At 39.2% G+C, this 26,415-nt stretch overlaps 1 protein-coding gene across 9 annotated transcripts in view; it reads right to left on the reverse strand.

Moving 5' to 3' along the window:
- Positions 1–567: 567 nt before the first annotated feature.
- Positions 568–26,415, reverse strand: part of KCNQ1 (potassium voltage-gated channel subfamily Q member 1) — a 404,259-nt gene continuing 378,411 nt past the window's right edge. For 8 of the 9 annotated variants that reach the window (XM_071808985.1, XM_065839685.2, XM_065839683.2 and 5 more), the window contains one exon: positions 568–2,849. In XM_071808985.1, coding sequence (XP_071665086.1) covers positions 2,649–2,849 — 201 coding nt within the window. In that variant the 3' untranslated portion in view covers positions 568–2,648. Of the gene's footprint in view, positions 2,850–8,333; positions 8,389–26,415 lie in introns of those variants that run through there. The other variant, XM_071808984.1, reaches the window with a different exon arrangement.

The raw sequence follows: 26,415 nt of genomic DNA on the forward strand, positions 1-26,415 counted from the left end.
GGATTGTCTGATTTTAAGCACCAGGTCTCAGAGCTGGTTGCCATTTAGAAAGGATCAGCTGAACACAGGTGGCGAATCACCAACCTCACGGCACCTTGCCACCAGCCTTGAGAATCTGTAAAACATGGTTATTCCCAGGATTCTGGTAACGGTGATTTTCAGATGGATATAGACCAACTGACACATCGAGAAACGGAAATTATCTTGAGCATGGAATGTTTGCTGTGCCAGACTGTTATCACTGAGATTAGCTGCCAAACACAAATACGTATGGTCTTGGGAATAAACAGGGAGGAATGGATGCATTTTCTTGGTAATGCATAGACCTGGCTGCTTTCAGCAAGGGCTACAACACACACCTTTCTCCCTAAGGCCACCCCAGCTGATTAAATCCTGTTTTTCTTTTACTTCTCTAGTAAAGAATCAGCAGAAGGTTTCCAGTCCCACATTGCAAATAAGGCACCCGTATGCTTTGCAGTGAGCTAAGAGTAAAAAAAAAAAAACAAAGCCAACAGCTTTCTTGTGTGTATTAAGTGTCTGGATTTTAGAACAACCAAAAGACATGGCTCTCTTGTCCTGTATTTTATTAGGAAATTAACAGGCTGTTTGATAACCTGAAATTACATGCTGAATCTCATTTAAAAAATTTTCAAAATCATGACAATAATTTTTATTTCTATAAAACATAATGCCCAGATACAATTCCTGTTTATGCCTGTAAATTTCTACATCCTTAACATTTATCTACTGTACAGCAGCAAGGCTGAATAATTGTAATGTAATCTGTAAAGTTAAATATAGTATATTTTTCTCTGCAGTCCAAGTGAAAGAGATGAAATGTTGAAAAGAAAGCCTGGAATATGAGCAGCACTCTGTGAAGGTTCTCTGTGATCTCACTTCATTACACATCAGTATTTCAGACTGCTCAAAGGTGTTAAAGACTGGTGATATTAAATGCTGTGCAAAGATACGAGGCTTTAGGGCATCAGTTTTCCAGGGGAGGGAAAGGGTCCGCAGTGGGGTACAGGCTCTGCAGTGAGGGGAATGGGGTGCACTGGGTGGGTGTGATACTCAAAGTGCAAGGGCTGATAAATCTGTCTACATCTCCCACTTTCGCCAGCCGTGTGGGCTGCCACCATCACCACCATGCTGGACTAAATAGCTTTTCCTGACACTATGTTCCACGTTCACAGCAGGGCTGGCATGATGCAGGTGCTGACTATCTGCAAGGGCTGAATTTCAACCGTAGTAACCAAAGCCCAAATCTTGCTCATGTTGTGTATGTGAAAAATCACACTGAGCCAGACGCTGCTGGCTCTATCGCAAGTGTCACATGGGGTAATGTGGCTCAGCTCCGACAGTTGTGGCTCAGGCCCTCAGTCCTCTAACTTAGAGTTGGCACTTCTCAATACCAAATGACCCCCGTAGGTAGCTGAATTTCTCAAGATGTTATCCATTAAACCAGGGATGTCAAACTCATTTTCAGCAGGGGCCACATCAGCCTCGCGGTTGCCTTCAAAGGGCCGAATGTAATGTACGTAGTAGAATGTATTTATAAAGTATGTATTTATAAAGTCCAAAAACTACATTCGGCCCTTTGAAGGCAACCATGAGGCTGATGTGGCCCCTGCTGAAAATGAGTCTGACACCCGTGCATTAAACTGTTCAAATTGTCATATGTGCTGTTTGGAGGAGAGATGCTTTCCTGAACTGGGACCTTGATTCCTGTGAGGATTATGGATGCTCAGCAAGTGGCCAGCTCAAGCACTTGACCAGCAAGTCCAGTCACTTCAGCCTCTTGTACTGCAGTTAAAAACCAGTAGATTTAAGAAGTAGTTTGCCACCTTTTTTTAAAAAAGCTATTTCAGGACAAGTACATTCAGACCACTGTGTTTTCTACTTATACATAAATTCTTTGGCAACAATTTTCTAGAGAGCAGAATATTTTTTCCTATGTAATACTTTATTGTCTCCCCATGAAAAACTGCTATCTTAAAAAATCTGTAGCACTTTCCACTATAAATAGTATTGTTCCAGATTAAGGATTAGTTCCTCCCTGAAGAAAAACAGATTTAAAACCCCTCGTCATTATCTGATAACTGTTTATGTAGCGATGTTAAAATAAAACAGAAAAAGAAAATCATTCAGTATGCGGTTTGTCATTTTCTAGAATGTTAGTGTATGTTTATACAATAAAACCAACATAAGTTATTCTAGTTTGTTTTAAAAACCTTAGTAATAGAAATATATTGCTATCTGCAGATTCATAAACAGAATGCACTTTTTCCATCCAAGTTCAAGTATTATTAGAATATTATTATTACTATTATTATTATTGAAGGAGTTCTAAATCCTTGCCATTTTGCCTGTCTTTACATTGTTTTGGTCTTTGTGAGAAATAACGAGTTGTGATCATTTGTTCATGAACAACATGGAGCTTCAGCAAGTTTTGCCTGGTAGAAGGCAGCCTGGCAATCCTTTGGCTATTCTGAGCGGCTTTAGAAGAACATATCTGAGACTAGTGGTATAGATAAAATGGTTGCGTGATTTCTTGGATGGCCGATGAACTTAATTCCTTCCAAGTTCTCAACATTCAGTCTCATTTAAAGGACAAAGGTGGGAAGAACCCAACCCAAACTTATACTACATCAGGAGATATCATCTTCATTTCCTCCTGGTACTGTGAGTTGCTCATAGGTTGGCAGGGTATTATTAGGGAGGAAAAGATCTGAACTGACGCTGTGGCCTCTCTGTGGTGATCTGTTGTTCCCTTGATCCCCCTGCTGACGGGAAATCAGATGATGCAGCATATCTGTAATGAGGTTCAGCTTCTGGTCCATCTGTGTAACCTACAAAAAGACAAAGAGAAGGTTTATTTAATAGCAGCACATGAGAAAATTGTAACAAACAGGGTGAGAAAAACGCAATATTACAATGACAGTTTTCTTAATTAGGATCACAACAACTGTTATGAAGACACCACAGATTCCCAGTTCATCAAATAGGGCATTAGAAATTTAACGCAAGTTGGATGAGGACAGGTCTGTTAATACTCACCTCTGAGATGCACTTTGACACTCATTTTATACCTGGATGAATGAATGACAAATGGGCTTTCGAACAGAAGTGCTGGAGCAGAGAACTAGGTCCAAGAACTGAGATTCTGTGGGGTTTTGTTATCATTATGTCCATATATTTTGAAAACATGATAAACTTCTAACATGCTTATATGCCTTAATAATATCAACATGTTCTAGTAAAGATCTGCTCTATTTGCAATGATCTAATCAATTCTAAGCTAGGACTGACTGATGCTCTTTGTTACATTTGGGTCCAATTACCAGCTCAGGCTACAATATACTCCACAAATATTTTTGTCAATGTGAGTGTAGAGCAGCTGGGGTCTGTGGCAAGGGCTGGGAGAGGATCATGATTCAGTTTTACGCTCCCCTAATGACACAGTGTTTGCTAGAGTTGCCGTTTGAATGACAGGATTCACAGCAAGCCAGAAACTCTTCTAAGATGGGTGAAAGTTCATTTTTCAGCTGGGGAAGGTTCAACTTCAATCCATAATGCTGATTTTCTTCTGCCTTTAGATAGAAGCTCATTTATTTATTTATTTATTTTCCCTCTTTCTGCTCTTTCTTCTAGCCTTAAGAAGAAAATATAATAAAAAATCAGGATACTCAGTAGAAACTAGGTTATTGATTTGTCCAAAATTTAGACTCTATTTGGTGTATATTTGTGGTCCTCAGAGGAAAAATCAAGAACAAAATGTTTCTAGGAGCAGCACAGATTCAGTCTCTGGTTTCTTGCATTTTCCAGTCAAGAAGTAATCTGTGCCATCCCTTTTATCTGGCATGGGAAGCCTCCTCTCTGTGCTGCCTCCAATGTACCGAGCCAGACAACCTGAGGGGAAGATGGGCTCTTCCTTCTTCCAAGTGATGGCCACTCTCTGCCCCTTAGCATGGCAAGCATTGAAATTGGGCAGCGAGTCTGTCCTATGGCCTCGTGCTCCCTTCTGCAAGCCTAATGAGAAAGCCATGATTTTGCCATTGTAGTCTCTGACTACAGGGATCCCCAAACACTAAGTAAATTTTAGGCAAAAAGATGCAATAGGTTTTAAAAAGGGAAAAGAAAGTAAGTGCAAAAAAACCATGATAGGAATAAATTTCTGCCTGAAATATCTGCTAGAAAGTAGTGAAAGGCACATAAAACCGCCAGAGAGAGCATGAGTGGGAGCAATTTATATGTACCTGGCTATCATCCAAGTATCACACAGGATAGTAAAAGACAGTAAGGTTGAGCAGAACATCAACAAACCTGGAGGATTTCAGCAGAGACTGAAATGTTTTTCCACCGTAGAGAAAATGCTCTTTTTTTTCAAACACTTTGTACAACTGGTAGGGAAGCAGATACAGTGATTTAAAAATATGAGGTGCCAGAGATTTATACTTTGCAGCTGGTTTTGAAAACATTAGGCAAAGCACCCTACATGGTACATGAAACACTAGTAATTCTGGATGGAAATGGATGTTGAAAGATGAGATTCTCCAAACGAGGAAGCTGAAGAACACATAAGTTCAAGATTTCTCGAAGAAAATGTAGATGGAAAACTGAGCAGATCATCAGGTTTTCATTTCCTCACTATTTGTTCTTTCCCTTCAAAAACGGCACACTTTGCCCAAGTGCTGCCCATCACAGATGGCAAACTCACAATGCTCCAAGTGTGACAGTACAAATCAGTTATAGTGAAGCCTGAAAAATATCTCATTCCTCCATCCCCACTGCCCAGGTATCACTTGCTTTCTGAGACAGCTGTGCTGGAAGGACTGTAGTGGAAATCTGCAGACAAACAGCTATCTTCAGAGCCCGAAGGACAACTTTTCCTCTAACAATAAATGTCTTTTTGCTAGTTATTCTAAACTAACATGGGGATTTATATATATATTTATATTTCTTAATTTGTGATTCCAGGCAGGGATTACCAGAGGAAACACAGACCGAAGATATATCTGGAAAATGTGCATTTATGAAACGCTTGCAGTGAGGAGCTATTGAACATGACAGTAGATTGGACTGAGATCTGGATAGCCCTTCAACAGCTGTGCATCTTGGTGATGAAATACTGGAGAGAAGTGAGATGTGAATATTCTTGCTGGGAAATAAATTCCCAGAGATAATTGTCTAATTTTTCCTAGGGAACAAGGTTTGGCTGCTGCAGCTGTGGAGTGCAGGAGGCCCATTGAAGCAGAGGCAGAAGCTAATTACTATTGAGCTGAGTCATATCAGTTAAAAGCAAAGACCTTCATCTTCTACATTCCTGCTTATTGGGGTAGGCCTCTAAAGCTGCAAAGTTTTTGTGGAGAGAGGTCCAGATATCTGGTTGTGTTTAATTGTTGTTTAATGAGTTTTGCTTCCCAACAAAGGAAAGCATTTCTCAGGGAGTCCTGCGCCCGCAAAGGGCTTGTTCCAAGACACGCTGAAGTCAGTGGTAGTTTTTGGCAATCACAGACTTCCAGTGACTTCAGCAGGCTCTGGATCAATTTTGGACTGAATTGTCAATCCCAAATAGTAAAATATTATTTGGATATTACAAGAGAAGGAGCAGCCTGGATTTCTGTACATTGCTCTGCTCATGCTTCTTGGGGCTGGATCAGAAAAGATTACATTGTCAAATGAGATGTCAATTCGATGATGGTCCTCCATCCTTGGTTCTGCCAAAGGGGCGTTTTCTGACTACAGTATCAGACATTTGAAAGAGAGAATTAAAAGCCACCTGAAGGCGACTTCTACTGTCATCACAGGCCTCTGATGTACAAGAATAAGAGGCTTATTGGTGAACAGCCTTGCTTATTAACATTCCCAATCTGCTCATTGTCATCCGAACACACATCCTGAAATAGATCATTCACTAGTTTGCTGCAGAGATGATTATACCCACTAGAAAAATCTCACTCATTTTATTAAACCAGCTTTATGCACTTAGCATGGAAAAGTGCATCATCTCTCCTGATTTATACTTTCACACACATTTACTTGATTAGAAATTAGCTATGATGCCAGAATGAATAAAAGTAAAGCAAACACAAAAACTGCTGATGTTGCTAAAATCTTAACTGCTTTGGACAACTCTGATCCCTCTACTTAAAACAGCAAACAGTGTTAATTATGTAGAAAAATAACTCAGACTGATTTGTTTCTTTTAGGAAAAACGAAGTAAGCTCTTTCTAGCTGATTTATGTTTCATTAGAGGCATGATGTTTGGATGATCAGATTCTTTATATGCAAATAATTTCCTTTGTATTTTATAGTTGTTGGGGAGAGGAAGCAGTGTTTGAAACTCTTCAGAAATTACACACCACTGTTACTCCTAAGTCTTACTGAAATATTGTATGAAAACAAGATTTTTCCATCCTCCAAGATAAGGTTTTTTTCAAAAAGATCCAAGGAACATAGATTAAGCACAGATGGAGAGAAGCAGATTTAAACAAGTTTTGAACCTAGCTCTTGGAAATGAATAAAACAGTCCCGTCCATGCAGTGCACTGAAAAAAACCCAACAAACCAAACAGTACTTCGCAAAGACTGGAAGATTAGAGCATGAATTTTAAGTGGCACATCAGGAACAAATGTAGCTACATTACAGAACAGATTTTTGCTATTCCTCAAGAACTCACAGAGGCACCTGAGAACTCTGACACCACACACAATCGACTACTGGTGATGATGCAGTTCCCATCAACCACAGGGTCCTCTCAGGTCACATTTTCAGAAGCAGTCCCCTTCAAGAAGATATAGAATGACATGTCAACTTCTATAAAGGTAACGAAGGCAATCCAGGATGTGTCAGTGAACAAAGCAGAGACCGTTCTTGTGACGAGAGGAGAGAAAAATAACATGAGCAATTTATCTATTAAAATTCTCCAGATCTTCGTATTACATCCATTTAAAATGACCTGTAATTTTGAGCATTCATAGCAAACTCATGGTATGGTTCGGAACATGAACTGTAACAATAAATTTCTTTCCTTGCTTTTAGAAACAAAAAAACCCAGAGAAACCCAAGTGGCTCCAGGGACTTCTGGAGGAGAGCCTCCTTCGTGCACCCCTGAAATGGAGAACTAAAGAGCAGCACTCTGGAGACCCACTCCCCAAACTTACTTAGGGATTTACTGTGAAGGAGCAAGGACAGGAAGAATTACAGAGCTGAGGAGAACGCTATTGTCAGCCATGGATATTCAGGATACTGAGGAAGCCAAAGGACAAAATCAGGAGTTTGGCATCATTTAGGCCACAAAGACCACAAATTACTAACAAGTTATGCCAAGCGCTGTTTCATGATCTGGAGGGATCAAGGTTGATTAATGATGTTGATTAAAGCTGTCTCATCTGCCTTCTTTCTCATTCTCAGAGATGTCAAAAGTAAATATTAAGGGTAAAAATCATAGTCCCTTTGGACAGAATGGTGGTTTATAACTACCTATGTTCTCAACCTGGTTGACTGATTAAACAAATAATTTGTGCTTAATCAGATTTTTTTTCTCAGCACAGTGCTCACTTGGTGCGTTCAGGGGGACTGTGCTTGTTCTTAGTACAGAAAGTTGAGCAGGAAGCTGCTAAATGAGAAGAAGCAAACCAGAATTCAAGCTACGATTGGCTGAACTAAAATGTGATAAATGAAAATTTCAACTACTTTTCAAACATTAGACTCCCAAGCCTGCTACCCTGATTTATCTTGAGTAGCGTTCATTCCTGATGGTACAGCTTTTTAGCTCAAAGGGAACCAGTTCTTTAAGGCACTTTTTCAAAATACCTGAAGATGACTGGGGAGATTGTCATGTATTTGTCACTGCTGGTGGCCTCTTAATAAGGAGGACCCTATTGCTCTGCAGTGTGGCAAACTTCTAGGGAAAGAAAATGATGCTTTCTTCATCTGTGCATCCTTATAAGCAGTGTTCTATAGAGTCCCTAACGTATTCACTATTCAATACTATACTTAGTAACGAGGTAGCTTTATATTTCAGAAAAATATACAAAAATGTCCTTTCTGTTAACAAAATCACTATCAGGCACACTAATGACTCAGTTCAAGAAAACATAAGTGGCAAAAAATATTCCAGAACTTATGATGCCTTTGAATGGCAATGATATGAAGGAAGGTACTGGTATCAGCAGTACTTCAGAAAACAGTGAGTGTGTTCTGCAAATGAAGGTGTGGTTGTAAATCATGTTTTTCTTCAGTGGGATCCATCCAGTTTAAGCAGCGTACTTGAGAATCTTTGAGGAAGCTTCAGAAAGCTGCTTACCTGGCTCCTCTTCTGGCCAAGTTCCTACACATTTTGGTATCTCAATATTTCTAACAATTAATGGTTCAGTTTTGAGGGCCCTGTGGACAGCAACATATATGATGTTAGGAGCGGCTTTTCAGAGAAGCTCAGGAATAAGCTATGAGAATCTTCACAGAGGATTTACTTTGAACGTTTCTTTATACCTATAATAGTGGCAGCAGAGACTAATATTTTCATTATTATTAAATAAAGTTTCTTTCTTCAGATACAGGACTCCTCAAAAATTATGGAATGAGTCTTCCTTCCATTTACAGTTCCCAAGACCCCAGATTCTTGCAAATCCTCTAATCAGAGCTTCTGGCTTCAAATAATCTATTTTGTTGCCAGAAATCAGGCAGCACTCTTGCTGGAGGTTATGTACCCATTGCTGAGGTGTTTATAGGAGAGTGTAATCTGCATGAAGGAAGATTTGTTCTCCAGACTGTCTGTACTTTCTCTTGAGAGTTGGCCAAAGAAGGGAGTATGTGTGCGGTGTCTGGAGGAAGGATAGAAGAAGTGGAGCCAGTGAGAAAACACTCTCCTCTAGTGTAAGATTACTCATCACTAGAAAAATATAAAGGCTGAGCTTCTGAGTAACAAAATTAACAGGTTTTGAGGGTTACAAGTGACAAGTCACTTTCCAGTCAATGAAAATTTTAGACACTGTAACCACTGTCTTAACTGACAACTAAAATGGATAACTTTGAGACAAAAAGCATCTTTAGAAAGAAAGATTTTTGCTACACACTGTGTCCTAAAATGATGCATAAAGCTATCAATGCCAATTTGTTCTTCATTTTGAGATACCAAGAATTTTCTGCGTTTTTTTTTGGTAAACCGAGACCGTTGCCGGTCTCATCTTACTCTGCATTTTTATAGTAAAATACTTCTACGCTTCTCAAAAGTGTCAAAACACCTCTTAGCAGTAGTAGCAGTAACCCTTAAATGGCTGCTGATAATTCACCATTAATCACGGTGTGCTGCTTGTGCTTTCAACAGAGGGTGATGACCTGGGACTGGGAAGAAACTTCTGAGTCATTGAGTCAAAGTCAGAGCTCAGGAAAAAACGGGATTTATAACCCAGTTGCTGGTTCTGATTCTCCAGAAGTTACCTTGACATCAGTGAACTGCTATTAAAAAGGGTTTGGCCTGGCATAGTAAATTCCTCATGCACCACATAGAAACCCAGTTTTGTCACACATTTTTCTTAATTATGTTGGGAAGTAAAACAAACTGGTAACACCAGTATGTGGCCATCTGATTACTGACTATAACACTTGTGGCATTTTAAAGTAATTTTTGTTTGTTTGAACAATTTTGTCCTGACTGTGCAGCACAAACTTTAGGGTACCAGACGCTGAAGCCATAGGAAATGGGAGAAATGACAGGGTTGATTTACGCATTCTTTCTTTCCATTAGAATGAGAAAACCCATTTTGATAATCAAGTAACTATACTGCAGAGAATTATTTTTCCTTTCCAAGTGTCTTTTTCCCCAAAGAAAAAATGGTTTTCTAAAAGCTTCCTCAAAGCTTCTGAAAATTTGACATCTCTGGTTAACTATTCACTCAGCTCTATTTCTTTCATGTGGATTTTCAGGATTCTTAAAAGAGTGTAGATTACAACCATAATGCCATTTTTCAGATAAGATGTCTCCCTTGAATTCTATTTGAAACTGACAATAGTAAAAGACACGTTCTGACAGGTCAAAAACTGGAAAACTGATATGAGAAAGCCACTTCAGTAACTTGTGACTGAATAAAAAATACAATATAAAATACAGCATATATGTTACCAAGTGCAGAATATTGGCAGCATTTTTTTATAACTGCCTCTTTCATGGTACTGCCATTTTTCCTCATATGAAAGTCAAGAGACAGTCTTCAGAACAGCAGTAGCTGAAGAAGATGTTGCACAATAGAAAAGAAACCTTCACAGCTATCTTTGACTATTTCCAGGCAATTATGCACAACTCATATACATAATCCCTATGTGTATAAATGCTGCAGATCAGGAGCAGGCAAAACTTCAGGTACAAGAGGTCTATTAAGCAAGACCTACAAAGACACAAGTGGCAACAACAGATGCTGTGCTTATATAGGAAAGCAATTCCTTTAAGATCTTAAAGATTATGAGAAATTAATAGAAATCAAAAGTTACATACAAGTTGATTTGGTTTTTATATGTCACCTTCATAAAACTATCTGGCCCTAGCTTCCTGCTTGACTAAAGGAAGCAAGGTAGGATGAATACATAGCTCTCCTAACAAGGAGGTAGGTAAGACACAGGCAAATGGAGGAATTAAGTTACGGGAGACTGAAATACACTTGGCCATGGATGGTTACAGAGTACAAGACCTCAAAAGCTGGAAAGCTTTTGGGGCTGTGCTTGTTTTAGAACAGGAAAGGATTCAGAAATGCCCGAGGGCAAAAGTCAGAAAGAGATGACCTAAAATGCTGCTGGACGAGACAGAAATGAGGACCATGATGGAGGTGGCTGGAGGAGATGGCAAGAAGCAGAGACTGGACATGGCTCCTACTTGAGAAGAGAGAGCTGAGAACAATGGCTTCGGTTCAGAGCTTTTGTTGTTGTTATTAACAACTTGCAAAAATATTTGGCTTATTTAAAACACCCAAACCACTGGAAATCAGCTCTTCCTGAGAATCTTTCTTTAGCTCTAGGTGTAGATTTGGGCCATGAAGTCCCTCTGCCTGCTCATCGCTCCCCAAGGGCAGCCCTGCTGGCCTCGCAGGACTGAGCACATGCTCAGATGTGCACAACACTCACACATCGATCTGGCATCCAGAGGGCTATAGCCAAGCAATTAAAATTTGTGGTGTAGATAAATGAGACAAGACTTAAAACATATGGAAATTTTCAAGTTAGGACAGCGTCCAAAATCTACAGTCTTTGGCCCAGCACAGCCTCAGGATACAGCATTTTTTTTCTAAAAAATATTACAAAGGTCAGATATTTAGTTTTTTAACCCTTTCCTCTAAACTAACAGAGTAACAATAGATGAACAAGGGAGCAGAGTTTTTCTCTCCTTGGATGAAGACAGGAAAGCGAAGTTCAGGGTCTTGTCTCTAAACGCAACTTTTATCAGGAGCTACTAAAGAAGATAAAATCCCCCTGGTCCTATTAACTGAATACTCTAGATTGTTCAAGAATTTGTTTAACTCCATCTACTGCAGCCCCACCTTCAGGAAATAATATCTCTTTGACCAGACACAACTGTCCTCCATTTCCATTTAAAAATAAGACACAAGTTGGCAAGAAGGGAGGGATTCTTTCCTTCCAAGTGAATCAATGATACCAAAAGTATGAAGCATTTATGTATCCACAAAAATCACTGGACATCCATCTAGCACCATCACCATAAAGAGTTTTCGAAATGGAGCCTTGTGGAGGACATCAAACAGTCTCGAGATAATAAGAAATATAAGGGATGTACTGAGCAAAGAAACCAGGAAAAAAAGCTCCTTATTTTGATGCAATAGTTTGGATATAGTTATAGAATAAGTAGTGGTAATTAGTGAATCTGATATCCAAAGCACTGTGTGAACCTCTGTGTACCTACACAGTAGGACACTGCAGTAGCTGTGTATTGTTATTGCTAGCACAAAGTCGGGAAGACTGAGGCAGTAAAGTTAATGGCCCACCTCCAGATATGCTAAACATCTTCAACTTGGAAAGAGGAGCTCTAAAAAGACCTCAAAAGTATTTTCCCCTGTCCTGGGCAGATCTTCAGATCTCAAAGAAAACTTCAAAGCACTTTTCTGTGTTTTAATGAGACAGAAGGTTGGAAAACTGATGGCTCTCTCATTTCCAATCACATTCTTGTTCAGCAAAACGCTCCTATGTTGTGTCCTTCTGGTTGAGCACCCCAGTACCTATCTGCAAGGGAAAGACAGACTCTCTGTTCAGTTAACAGGCACTTATATTTCAGATGCTTCAGTTCCACAGATGTGACGAAAACTCCCCACGGTACTTGCCTCTGGAGGACTCTTTCTGCTCGTTTAATCACGGCAATACAGCCTCTGAATATCACCCCATATTTTTGTTGTCAGAAGTTTGGCTATCAGACAACAGCTTTCTCCTCATTGTAGATTCCTGTTTCCAGTGTGGAACAGTGGCATATTTACAAAATTTTAGGGTTAAAAAGAAAGCAAAGGACCCAACTAGCAAAAAATAGATGCCAAACTCTTCAACAAAATAAACCCCAACCCAGCCCAACCCCCACTGCCACCCTCACCAATTAAAGAAAACAAAAGTGACTAATCTTGACCTCTCTCCAAAGGGGAATGTTTTGCTTCTTGAATGCTTGGCTCTGGCTCTTGTATGATACTGGGACTATGACTAATAACCTCTTGCTGGAGTACTGCTGATAATTTCACCATTGAGTAGCTGTTCTCGTTCTGGATCATCATAGTATGCACCTAATTTGCCAAGATTTTAGTTAAAAAACCCAAACCAAACAAACAATAAGATATATGTTCATAATCCCCAGTGTTAGAAATACATTTTTCATCTTTAACTGATACATTTTGCCTGACAATTTTTCCTCCTTCCTTCAAACTGTTATTTTTCAGATGCCTGCTATGAAACGGTTCCTTTTTTCCTTTCTTTCTCTCAAACACTTTTCCTAATTCAAACCAGATTCGAGACTGCTGCTCTTTTAAAAGCAAATATGCCATGTATCACATCAAGTTAGGTCAGCATCGCTTATGTTATGTTTCACATTTACCCACATGAGGCATCCATACAGCTTTTTAAAGGGAATAAAGCCAGACTGGGTGCACTAGGGCTTTTTTTGTTGGAAGTGAGGCACATCCACAGGTTATGGATCTGGTCTTATGGCATGGTGTAAGTACAGAAGGGCACCACTATCTGCTTTTTGCTTGAAATGTTAAAAACCAGGATGACTTAGATTGTTTTTTCAAAAACAAATTTTTGGCCAGTTCCTTTTTTAGCATCTGTAATGTACTCATGATTTATTATTTGATAGTTACTATATGGGCAAAAAAGGATATACACTCCTTTGTACCTAAAATGAGCTCAAAAGAATTAATAACCATATGATGGCTTCTGCAGCAGTCAAAAATGGAAGGGGAAAAGGAGTGAGGGAGAGAAAAGGAGAGAAGCAATTATAACAACAGCGAGTTTTGAGATTCCCTGAGGGCTGATGGTAATTAAACCAACGGCAACATGAATCTCTGTTTGATGTGGTCATGAATTTGTTTTCAAAAGAAAAATCTTTAAAAAGATCCTTTCAAGAGAAATTTTTAGAGAACAAGCTCAGCATAAATAATTAGACCAGAAACACTTTGATAAATGTTATTACAGAGAAGTCATTTATGGGCCATGGCATTTGAGGATTAGAATCCTGGTGACAGATAAGGTGGCAAGTTTGCACCCATTCTGAACACAATAAACTAGGGTCGTATTCTTGTGTCCTTGAGTCTGCTCCTCTTGTTTTGCCATTGCATTAAGCGTTACAAAGACACAGATGCATGACAGAAAATTTCAGTGGGAAGCTCAGTGGAACATAAGAAAACCACACACAATTCCACAGGCACTTTTAATTCCCAGGAGCTGCCCAGAGATCAGAGGTGAAATTTATCGGTGATAAAATGTCTGCGAGCCCACTCTACTCTCCCAGTCCTTCCAACTGCCATTCACTTCTGCTGAAATCATATCCTTGGAAATATCTCCTTCAGAATGATCTAAAAATAAAAATGCTTTCATTTTGTAGAAATGTAGGCACCCAGCAAAAGCACTGAAATCCAGAGAAGATGTAGGTGCTCTGTACCCCCTAAAACAAAGTTACCTTGCATACTCCAAAACTACTTTCATTGCTTTCATTTACTGGTCACTTCAAAAAGTGGAGGCATATACAAACAATCATAAGCTAGCAAATAACCAATAAGTGAACTAGAACCTAACACATTTACCAGTGGAAACTCATGTCTAAAAGGAAAAGAAACTGCCTGTTGGCTGTCATGCCATTATTCATAAAGGCAAACTAGCACATCTTACGGGTACCAGAAGTAAAACTACAACAAAGGCAGCCAACTGCTAATGAAGAAGGGTTTTCAGTCAAATTTCATGGGTCATACAAAGTCATTACCATGCCTGCAGGAGTTCATCAGCTCTGCCAGTTGAATTTTGGGGAAACAAAGTGATTATTTTTTTACGCATTTTGTAGTTTCAGACATTTTTCTTTAAATTCCAAGTTGTGAAGCCAACCAGCGATGTGAGAATACCAGCCTCAATTTTCAGAGTTAGCTTCTAACCAACATTATTGCAGAGAAAGCTTTCAAAACAGGTCTTCAGTGTACACCGAGGTCTCAAAAAGTACATTTTAAAGACTCTATTTTTTTTCTTTCTTAAATACAACCTTAGGGCTTTAAGCCAATTTCCATATGCTTTGGAGACCTGACACATTTTTAAAACTAAGAGACAAAGTGTTTGCCTGCTGCTGGTAACAACTTCTGCATGGGTTAACTTTCCAAACTGGTTCCATTGCAGGTTTCCCTCTGTTTTGGAGTCAGTTAAAATATCAAGGCTCTTCTCCATAACATTTTAAGCTATAATAACTGTAAAAGTAAACAAATGTTTCTGATAAAATAATGTGTTTGAAAAACTTAATGGATGACAAAGATAATTAAAAAATCCTTAGTGCCTTTCCTTGTCAATAGATTATTCTAGGAATAGAGCCAGGCTGGGCATTTATTTGGACTGGTAAACCACAACTCAAAGAGTGGATCTATTGGCAGGGCAAGTGACTGTGCAGTGGTGGAAGCAAAAGGTTCACAGTCTTTCCTAGCTGATCAATCATCATGACAGGCTTGAAGACTAAATGATCTGCCCAGCTGCAGATGTTAGATTTGCATCCACCTCTTGCTGTTTTTCTGATTCATAGGCAGTAGCCTGGATTGTTCACACTTAAGATAATGATGATCATTACTGTTCAAAACAAAAAGGATTTGGGCTTTGTAATTTTATCGTATGATAAAGGAGGCTTCTACACAAGATAACACAGTACTTGCAGTCTAGACATGATGAAATACTGGAAGATCCTTCAGACAGAGGTGGTGACAGTTTTGCACATAAAGGTTTGACGTTTCCCTTCTCCACTCCCACCTGCTACCAGAACTGTTATCAACTGCACAAAGGAGGAGCAGGAATATGTAGCTGGATCTTTCTCCTCAAGCCCCTGCCATTAAGGGCTGCACTAGTCCCTGTTAAATCAATAACAAAATGAAGCCTCTCTGCAATGGGAGGCAGCATCTGTTTCACAGCACACAGTAACACTCCACAGCACTTACAGATGGGAAACAAGGGGCTGCGATGTGCGGAAAGCACAGGAGAACACCACAGTGCCAGAAAGAAGCTACCCAACCTTGTCTGTGACAGACAAAGAGTGCTACAGCATCTTCAGTGGTTGCAGGTGATGAGAGATATCACTTTAATTCTCATCTAAAGGATATCTCCTTCAGCATCACAGAGGGACGAACTTTGTCTTGGGCACCAGTCAGGAAGGACTTCATTGACAGTGGCACACCAGGAGGGAACAGCAGAGCATCAGCACGCTGCTCTCTAAAGCAAGCTGCAGCCTCCTCCTCCTGCAGACTGAGCACTTCTGCTCACAGCAGCCAGACCGTGCTTTACTTGGAACATCTGGGTATCACCACACAAACGGGTTTAGCTGCAGGCATTTCTTATTTTCCCTTTGCATATTTTCCTTGAAAGAGTGAAAGAGTTTACTATGGAGTTATTTATTTTCTTTCGTCTGCTAATCTCTTCTGGTAAGTAGTATCTTTTTTTCCTCCAGTCTGAGAGAGTAATCAGCTACTCAGTGAACAAATTCATTCATCCCTAATCATTGCAGCCTTTGGAAAAAAGTTGTCAGATAGCATCTACTAAGTCTTTGCAGATTAAAATGCTAATATCATTCTGAATTAATTAAGACATTTTCATCCATTTTCATGGAAGACTTTAAGTGATTTAGCTAACAATTCTAGCTCTGACACATGTGCTCTGAAATGTGAAAGGAGTTTGATTCAGCCTCAATTAACATAGTTCCTTTCAGGTACATGTTGCTCCTTTTTACTTTATAGTGTCTGTATTGTTGATTTATGTATTCAATCAACAGTCTTTTCAAATACAGAAATAATCTCAAATTATACCTATGTTTTAAGATAGATTCTGAATTACCGGGGGAATAATACAAATGATAAAAAGATTATGTGCTTCTGTTTTCAGTTTTGACCTCCAAGCCTCAAAATGCTTTATGATACCCAGCACTCATGGCTGAGGAAATGGAAAGAACTGAAGGTCAAACGACCTGCCTGACGTGCTGCAGAAAATGATGGCTGAGGCAGGAACAGCACCCACATGGCCTGAAAACCCCACAATAACCACACCCATGCATCTTTCAAGATGGGTCATGGACTGTCATGACGACACAAGTGTCTGACACTGCATTTTAAAAGCTGATTTACAGAGAAGGCAGAGGAGGTCTGGCTGCACTTACTCCTCTCTGGCTCAGCCAAGGACTCGCAGTGTACATTGTGCCAGTGAGAAGACCATGTGTGACCAGCTCTGATATGCATTATTTATATAACAGTTCTACTGACTGAAAAACTAATAAATCCACAGCCTGCAGATGATGTGCAGACATACAGACACATCACTTAAAATATCACTTTGTCTTGATTCTTTGTTTCTTTTTTTTTTTTTTTTTATTCCCTGCTGCACTACAACAGAGCATCTACTACAACAGCAAAATAAGCCTCTGGCTAAAGAAACAGCTTGTTTAAATCACAGTGGTTTGCCACATACAACGGACATGTAGGAATAAGTGTAATTTTCCAGGGAAACGTTTCTATATGAATATTTCATATAGGTCAAACTTTGTCACTGTGACACAGTGCTGCAAGGTGTTAATCCTTCCCTTACTCTCTGAGGGCCCTTCACACCGAGGGAGCTTGTCAGTGAGGAAGATCCATGTATTTGGGTAGAAGAAAGCATATGTGAAACACATAGCCTACAACTTTCCATAACAGTGATTGCACAATACGAGAGGTCAAAATGAGGTTTCTCTCCTGATGTATTGAAACCATGGTCTATTTATAATTCTACTGTTAATTTAGGGCTTGTATATCAGTGCTGGACAAAGAAGCTTGCCATGTGTAGAAAATGACATGAACTCAATCTTTGCAAACAGTCCCAGGACCTAAAAATGCTTTTGTTAGTACAGCAACACCTGTACCAATTACGCACTTCACTCACTCGGGGGTCATTGCTCATGGCAAACGTTTTAAATCAGCCACCCCAGGAGACAGACATCATTATATTGCTAGAGCAGTCATTCTGATCCTGCAGAACTAGGCAGCCCTGGAGATATACTCACTCTCTGAAGTCTCTAACTGTGAAAGACTGTAACACCTCATTGCTGGGTACAAGAACACAGTCCAGAGCATTTGAATGAAGAGAGAAAACTAACAGAGTAATGAGATACTGTTGTTCAAATTTTTAGATTTAAGCATACGTTCTTCTGACTTTCATGTAAATGACCATTTTTTCCATCTCTCATTGTATACCAATACCTGACCCAGCAAAACTTGTAAGCATGTTAGCAATGTCAAATAGTATAAATTTATTCACTTTGTGATTCATAGGAGCTATATATGTACCTAAAATTATGCTAAAACTCAAATGTCAAAGTCAGTGTTCACTTTTTCCACTGATGGAGTTCTCTGATTGAAGTAATCTGCAGTTCTCACCAGATGGTTCCTGCTACACTGATGCTAATCAGTGTTGGTACTTCTTCAGCTCAGTATGCAAAATTTGAAGAGTCAATGGTAGATAAACTGACCACCACCATCTAACTGGTCAGAGGAGGCAGAGATAGATACCTGCATTTCACATTCCTCTTCTCCTAACCTGTCAGGCAGCACTTATAACCCATCGGCAGATTTCTCACCGGCAAATCACAGAGCAGAAAGCTACTCTAGGTAGGTGCTTCCTTCAATTAAATACAGTCCAAGCTTCTGTGCTGTCCTCCACATAAAAGTAGCACCATTTCTCCCAAAGGCAAGGAAAACCACTGGCATGGGCAGAGGTCTCCACAGCTACTCTGCATGGCCGCAACATACAGGAGGGCAATTAAAACAGGAGTGGGAGAAGAATTTGTTCAGAGACAGCAAAGAACAGGAGCAAGGGCAGAAAAATAATGGAGCAAGGGCAGAGAAGGGATCTTCTAAGTGTTCAGCAGTTTCACAGTTGCCTCCTACATGAATGCTAAATTTCTTCATAAGGTGCCTAGGAACTCTAACATTCAAGCTAAAGGCAATGATTTGATTCATTTTCTGTCAAATTATCTCCAAACTCTTTAATTCGAACTTCATCTTGTATTTTACAAGCACACAGTATAAATTTTCATGCACATGTAGATGCAATTTTTTTCTTTAATTTGCGTGACCCTTTTCAATCAGATTCATTAGGCAACATTAGAAAAAAAACAACCCCTTAAGCTCTGTGTACCCCACGAACCTCCCTCTGTCCCTCCACTGTGGCTCATGAACAGGGACATGTTCCCCAACAGTGTCTCCTAAATATACAATATTCCCAATTCTCTTTTCTTCCCACCTCGAGTAAATGAGGAGTAAACGTATCGATGTCAATGGGATTAAGGTAATATAAATGGCCTGAAAACAGAGATCACTGTTAGCAGTTAGAAGAGAACACACCAAAGGCTTGTCCATTTGCACACAACATATCCCCTGCAGTAACTGGATGTAGTACACAGCACATAGCACTGAGAATAACTCACATTACTAAGTGGTACATTGTTTAAAGCAGACCTTCCTTCAGTGCACAAATAGAGACAGCGTGTTCTTTTACTCTTGTAAAAAATAACCCCGTCATACACATTCTAGCCATGCCTTCATTCTTCTGTTAAATCTCCTAAAACTGCACAACTTCATGGAAAACATACTATTAAAAAAAACCAACCAAACAAAAAACCAGAAAAAATCAAACCAAAATAAATGAACAAATAGAAACCACCAAACCTGGCAGGATATATTCAGAGAAACTATAGTTTTGGAAAAGACATAGCAAGGTTTTTAGCATACACTGTAAAAGTAATGATAACCAAAAGGTTATCTAAAGTGTAATTTAAAGAAATGTGTTTGCATTGTTTGCAGATAAAACAATCCTGAGGCCATGTGTAAAAGACCAAAACTGCAGGACAGTAAAGAGTTTGTGAATCAGGACTGTAAATTCTCCGTGCAGAGAATGTGGGAGCCATCAGGAGCACACACGATTGAGTCAGCAGTTACCAAGACACATACATACAGCACAGGCCATTCCAGTCTCCAAACTGCCATTTATCATTTCCTGAGAGAACAGTTTCTTGGCAAGCCTCCTTTAAAAACATTTTTTTTTCCAAAACAACCCACCATTCCAGCAGGCTATGAATACAACTATAATTTGGTCTATTTTTCATATCAAGTAGACTATGGGCTCTGTTTTTCAGTTAATTAAAGAAACCTTCTTTTCAGATCTCCGAATGTTGTTTGCAGCAGGGTAGATCCCTCAACAAGCCAGCTCTAAAACAGTGCCAGTTACAGATTAAAATGTATGGAGTGAAGAAAAAAAAAAAAATACATAAATAAAACCATGGTTTGAAGTTGCAAAGCCCAGCTTACATAATGCCAAATTCCGTCGCCCTGCCAAACTGTTAATTTTTATCTTTGATGAAAACGGGCTTGACTGTACTTCATACTCCAGAATGTGTAATGGCTCAGAGCTGCCTCTCAGAATTTGAAGTCCATCTGTTGTTGTTGTTGTTATTATTACTACTACTACTACTACTACTACTACTACTATACATTAAATAGCACTTAGGGGCCTCATCTGAGATCAGAGCCCTGATGGGCTATGAGTTGCCTGCACACAGAGAGAGAAACAGTCCGTGCCTTGAAAAATGCATGATCTAAATAGATGAGATAAAAAAAGGGGTGGGACAAAGCTTGTGTTTTCATTCCTGTTTTATACATATGGAACTGAGACACAGAGAGATTAAATGTCTTGCCTGTGCTCACATAAAAATATCTGGGGAAAAAGCTAGGAATTGAACCAAAGTTTTCAAGTTCACATCAGCTTCATTTTCTTTCATTAACCCTATGTTTACTAACTACAACACTGTACACAAATCTGTATTCATAAGCTGAGACATCAGAGCTGCATGCGGCCTCTGGGCATACAGGGTATAAACACAGGAGGGTAACAACATGATTTTAACCTCTTGCAATAACATATATGTTCACATAGTAATAGTTACTTGTGGCTTTGCTTCTTGCAGCTTTAGAAAAATCAAACTTAGGAAATAAAGTTCCATATTTTGATTTCCTATTTGGTGAAGGAAGTCTGGATTCTGCTATTTCTCTGCAGAGTCTTCTGTGCAAGCAGCCACAGAAACAACAAACTATGCCATGCTTCAGGAAAAAAGTAAATGATCACTTAGTGGGTTTCTCTAAACATCTGACCTGCAGTTCACACATTCTTACTAAAAAAAAAAAAAAAAAAAGGAAAAAAAAAGAGTAGTTATACATGTTTTAGTAAAGAACTATTACATTACTTAGTCTTCAGAAGACTTTGGTCTTCTGAAAAAAACAAGTAGTTTTCTACTTTAGAAGTAGTTTCCTTCCGAAAACCAAGTAGTTTTAATTATTTTTTAAATTGTTATTTAGATCATAGAATCATAGAATATCTCAAGTTGGAAGAGACCCATAAGGACCATGGAGTCCAACTCCCTGCTACTCGTAGGACTACCTAAAACTACACCATATGACTAAGAGTGTTGCCCAGATGCTCCTTGAACTCTGATGGGCTTGGTGCCCTGACCACTTCCCTGGAGAGCCTGTTCAAGTGACCAACCACCTTCTCAGCAAAGAACCTTATCCTAATGTCCAGTGGGAACTTTCCTTCATGCAGCTTCACTCCATTTCCTTGTGTCCTATTGCTTGTCACCAGAGAGAGAAGACCAGCACCTCCCCATCTACTGTCCCCCTCTACCGTAAGAATGTGTGACTTTAGAGGCTCCCACTTTGGGCAAATAAAAAGTCAGATTTTTGATTTTTTTTTTTTTTTAAGAGAAAGAATAAATGTACCTGAAATTAGGACAGCTTCCAGAAAAATTTCAAGTCTTCATTCCAAGGTATGGATGCAGGAGAGCATCTTAAAACACAAGATTTTAAAATAATCTCAAAAACATGGGGAAAATTATGTGCCTCTTCCTAACTTTCCTCTTGGAATGGCTGAATCTTTTCAGCTGAAACATTCTAAAAAATTTTAGTTATGAAGTTTTGGTAACGCTCTGAAGCACTCGAGCGCCCAAGAACAAGCAGGTGAGTACACATAATAAATCCCAAAATACGTTTACATGGGAGACAAACTGTGCTTCAATACTTGGCTTCAATACCACATTTCTGGTTACTTTTACAGAAAAGAGGATTGTCGTTTCTTGCCTTGGTCAGTAAACAGAGTTTCTGTTGTATGGGAAATTATGGCATGTCACAATTTTTTTAACCTCTCAAAATACTGGATTATATCGAGATGTGAAAATTGCGAACTATTTTAATCTGGAAACACCTAAATGGCTTTGGCTTCCTAATGAATGCTGATAGTACTGAAACGTTTTGTTACAAAAGTAAAAATGCTATCACTATGCCAAAGTACTTAAAAGGAGTAAAAAGACAATGAAGAGACTGAGTGCAGCATTTCAATGTCCTTGGATTAAAATTCTGGTCACAATGAAAAAGGCTAAATCAATAATTCCAAGAAGGTTTGACTGAAAACATTATCCAAGTAGCTTTGTTTACATGTGACAACACAGAAGTTTCTAACTGGACCTCTATTTTTTCCCAAAAGGATAATTTTTGCCAGCTCTATCTAAGATAAAGTATTTAGGACTTCTTTTCAAATAACCCCCTTTCTTCCTGACAAAACCCGACAAACCAAATGTGTCAGTCCTTCCATGCCCTCCTGAGATGTTGACCCAAGGGCCTGTTCATTGGGAAAGCACTTTGGACCAGGCCTCTGTCATGAAGGAGCCTGTCATGAGGGCTATCAGTTTTAAAATCATGTAAAAACCTGAAGAATTTCCTGTTTCTGTAAGTGGCTGTAACTAGCTCTTTCCAGCAGAAGTCCCTAGAGAGGCAAATTGTTTTTCCCTGTACAGAACTTCAACAGCTAATGCTGCAAAATAACAGGGCTGCCAATAATCTATGTATGATCCTTAGATGGCTGAAGTGCACCTTTCCATCTCCAGCTTTGCCCAAGGTGAACCAGTAGCAAGTCCTACAAGGGAAGCCTTCCAAAGCAGACTGTGTTTTGGAATCACCGTGTGAAAATATGATAAGTTGGGTGTCCGCTAAAGCCATTGAGACGTTTGCCATTGACTTTAAAAGGAACAGAAGCACAGTTAAGAACAATTGATTTTGATCAACAACATATTTACTTTAGGATTAGCCCCAGGAGCATTCAGGTCAGGGCTGGCCCTGGAGGCACTTCAATCTGAACAGTCAGTCAATGCTAGTCTACTTTTTCAAGTTTTGATTAAAAAGTCTTTTAGTTGTGGAAATGGATGGAAAATATAAATCAATCTAATTACTAGAGGTGAAAATTTTCCATTAAACTCTCGGATTACTCAGTTTCAGTGATATAAGAAACCACCTTGTTCCTATAGCCCAATTTGTTAAGCCAGTCTTGTAGACACTGATCTGATTACCAGGGAAAATACAGAGGGGAAAGAAAACAGTAAGAGTCGGTCATGTGGTTTTACGAGACACAGGTCAAAAATCTCAGTCCTGATTGTCTCTTGAGGACTGTAACAAGCTTGAGCTTACCAAGAATATCACAGCTCAAGAAGAAATGCAGCAAGATCTATAAACTGCATGGGATGACACTGAGCTCCATGACGCTACCGACAATAACAACAGAGACTCACACGCACACCAGACCCGACGAGACCAACCTACCACCACAAACACTGTGTAGAGGAATTTAACATAGAAAAGGAAGATGCTGAGGACCAGCTGCTGAAGACCCTCCTCTGCCATCCATAGGCATCTGCCTCTTTGGCTATAGATGTCTCTATAGAAATTCTAGGATCCTGTTTTCTAGACAGGCTCCCTACTGTAATTATGACATTGTTTCTGATATGAATGGTTCTCCGTGCCACGAACCTCCTCCATGCCTTTCCCCCCAAAAAAAACTCCTGATTGAAAACCAAAGCAAATAGTAGATTTCTATCACATAGAATTTGTTAATAATACTTTCCCTGAAATAGTTCCCAGGCCTTTTTTAATGCTCAAATAAAGGCCCAAACATTTACAGCCAGCACTCTAAGCCAACTAATAATTTATCTGAGCCATACTGAAAAGCTCAAGAGGGATTTTGAATGAAAAATTTAGTGAATAAACTGATAGCCAAATACTGCCTTGGAGTCCTGCCACTGTAATACACAGGATGCATAGAACTCTGTCAGTGATCAATGTATACATTGAAAAACAAACAGTCAATCAGATAATAGTTAAGTCTTGTCAATCTAAAGCAGAAAAGATAATGTCTTCGAGTAAACCATGAGTCTAAACATTTTAACTTCAGTGGCACACAGATGACTGGGTGTTAAACTCCTACTGCTTTATTTTTTTTTTCCAAAAAGGTATTTAATAATTTTACAATAAGAAAGGCAAAACTCTGCTTTCAGAACTTCATGGGAAACTTACTACGTGGAGAATTCCCAAAGATTTTACTGAGTGTTACAGAATCTGCATGTACAGACCAGGATTAAATCTCGCAGCATTAGATCAGAAAAGACAGACCTTTTTAAAGTCACATCAGAACTTTAAAATTGCTTTGAGGTAGCTAAAACATGACGATTTTCAAGGCTCAGGCTGTCATCTTGCCAAATGTAAAATAAAATATATGTCAAGATGTATAGAATTTTAGGGCATTTAAAGAAACAACCTTCTCAACTTAGTGGTTTGTTTAAAATTTCTTTGAATTCACATGCAGCATTGTGAACTTAAGACCATGAAAAAGGTAATTCTGTAACTGAAAAGGTTTTTTCTTCATCCTTTTGTTTCGTCTCAGATTTTTCACCTTATTTTGTAGCTGAAAGAAAATGAATTCATATAAGAGAAGCCACATGAAAAAATAGACCTTGCAATTTATTGCACAGTAGTTTGTTTCCAATATTGCAATAGATTGGAGATTTGAACACCCTGTGGCTTTGGCTGGACCGAGAGAACTGGTTTAGCCTTGATTTGAACCTGCTGTTTACAACACACTGTAAGCCCTTCCCATACAGCAGGCTTTTAGTGAGGGCTGTGTGAAAAAAGCCTCACTGCTAACCAAAACAAGGAAAAAGTAAAACATTTTGCATGTGTATATTTTCTTTTACGATTACTTTTGAGTGCAAAATGAAAGAATTTATATTCTGAGAGAATGTACATTTTACTCTGACAAAACAATTGTGCTGCTCTTTACCTTGCTTTTTGGTTTGCATGTAAGATACAAAAGATGAGAGAAATTTCAGTTGTAGCCTATGAAATTACTGGATGTCCAAACTGCTGCAGTCTTTGCTGCTTTACCAAACTGGGCTCCTGGTGCCTTTTAAACATTCTGCCCCATTAACCACCTCGGGGATATCCAGTGCATGTGTATATGCGCATGAGTGTATTGAATTGATTGTTTTACCTTCTGAACTATTCAGGGATCTGGAAATTACTTTCAACGAGCAAATAAACCGTTGGAATAATCTCTGGAACTTATCTCAACCTCTGGAGATTTCAACGTTGAGCTAAATACACCAGGAAGCCTGGACTTGTACTTCGGCACTTCTGTTTCTAACTACAACACAGAATCAAGATGAAAATTAACAGAAAAAACAATTCATAGCTAGAAACAATTAGAAGATAATTCAGCAAGACTAAACTGTGTAGAATTTCACGTGTCTCAACTGTGCCTTTACTGTGGATGCTTAAGCCCTAACTAAGACTTATGGATGTGAACAACTATGTGCACTGAGAACATTCCTCACCCACTTCAATGGTATTTCTCTCAGTGGTATTTGATAAGCACAAAGGTACATTCTGGTAAAGCCTGGGCTCTAGAGCACACTCCATCTGGGAGCTGCAAAACAATCTGAAGAAAGAAGTTGCTGTCATAATTAAAAGTATACAGTGTGGCCTCATGAGAGCTGGTTTAGTAGGATCTTGAGTGGATTGTTTTAGAGAGAGATCTCTGAAATATGTAAAGAATTTAACTACTAGTCCCATGGTTTCACTTCAGTTTTTCATCCTCAACTGTGTATGCTTTTCCCTGTTGCCACAGTTCCCAAAGCGTAGCATACTTCCTTGACTCATAACAACGCTGTCATGGACATAAATGCATCTTGTCTGCTGAGTGGTCACATTAGGCCAATAGATGTCTACCAGCTATAGAGGTGGGAGGAAAACAGATTTACAATTGCAAACATGGAGTTGAGCCTCCCAAATAGAAATGAACTGGAAGCAAACTTCTGAACTTTGGGAAAGTTTAAATCTGTCTTTTCTCAACTCACAGCACTCTGACTCAATACTCATCTCAATGGCTCACTGCAGTTCTGGGAGACAGGGAATAATATTTTTATTATTTCCATTCTACAGATGGTCGAACCAAAGCACTGCAAGGTTTATTGACTTACTCAGAGTTGCACAGCATGCCTGAATGGAAGCAGAACCCCAGCTGGCCTGATTCCCACTCCTGGGCTTTTAGCTGTTACACTGTATTTGCTCCTTTTAACATCTGATTATTTTACTGCTCTAATCAGCTCCCCATTTTATACTCAAATTATTTCTTTAAGTTACATTAAACCGCTTTGTCATGATATCCAAAGAAAATGATAGACTTTTTTCTCCAGCAATGCATGGGCAGAAATTTAGTTTCTTTTGTTGAAACACAAACATGCATAGGGTCAGCGAGAGGACCCAGCCACTGTGAAATTAATTCTCTCCTCATTTTCATGTT

The sequence above is a fragment of the Patagioenas fasciata genome, chromosome 5 (genome assembly GCF_037038585.1).
Source record: "Patagioenas fasciata isolate bPatFas1 chromosome 5, bPatFas1.hap1, whole genome shotgun sequence".
Taxonomy (NCBI): domain Eukaryota; kingdom Metazoa; phylum Chordata; class Aves; order Columbiformes; family Columbidae; genus Patagioenas; species Patagioenas fasciata.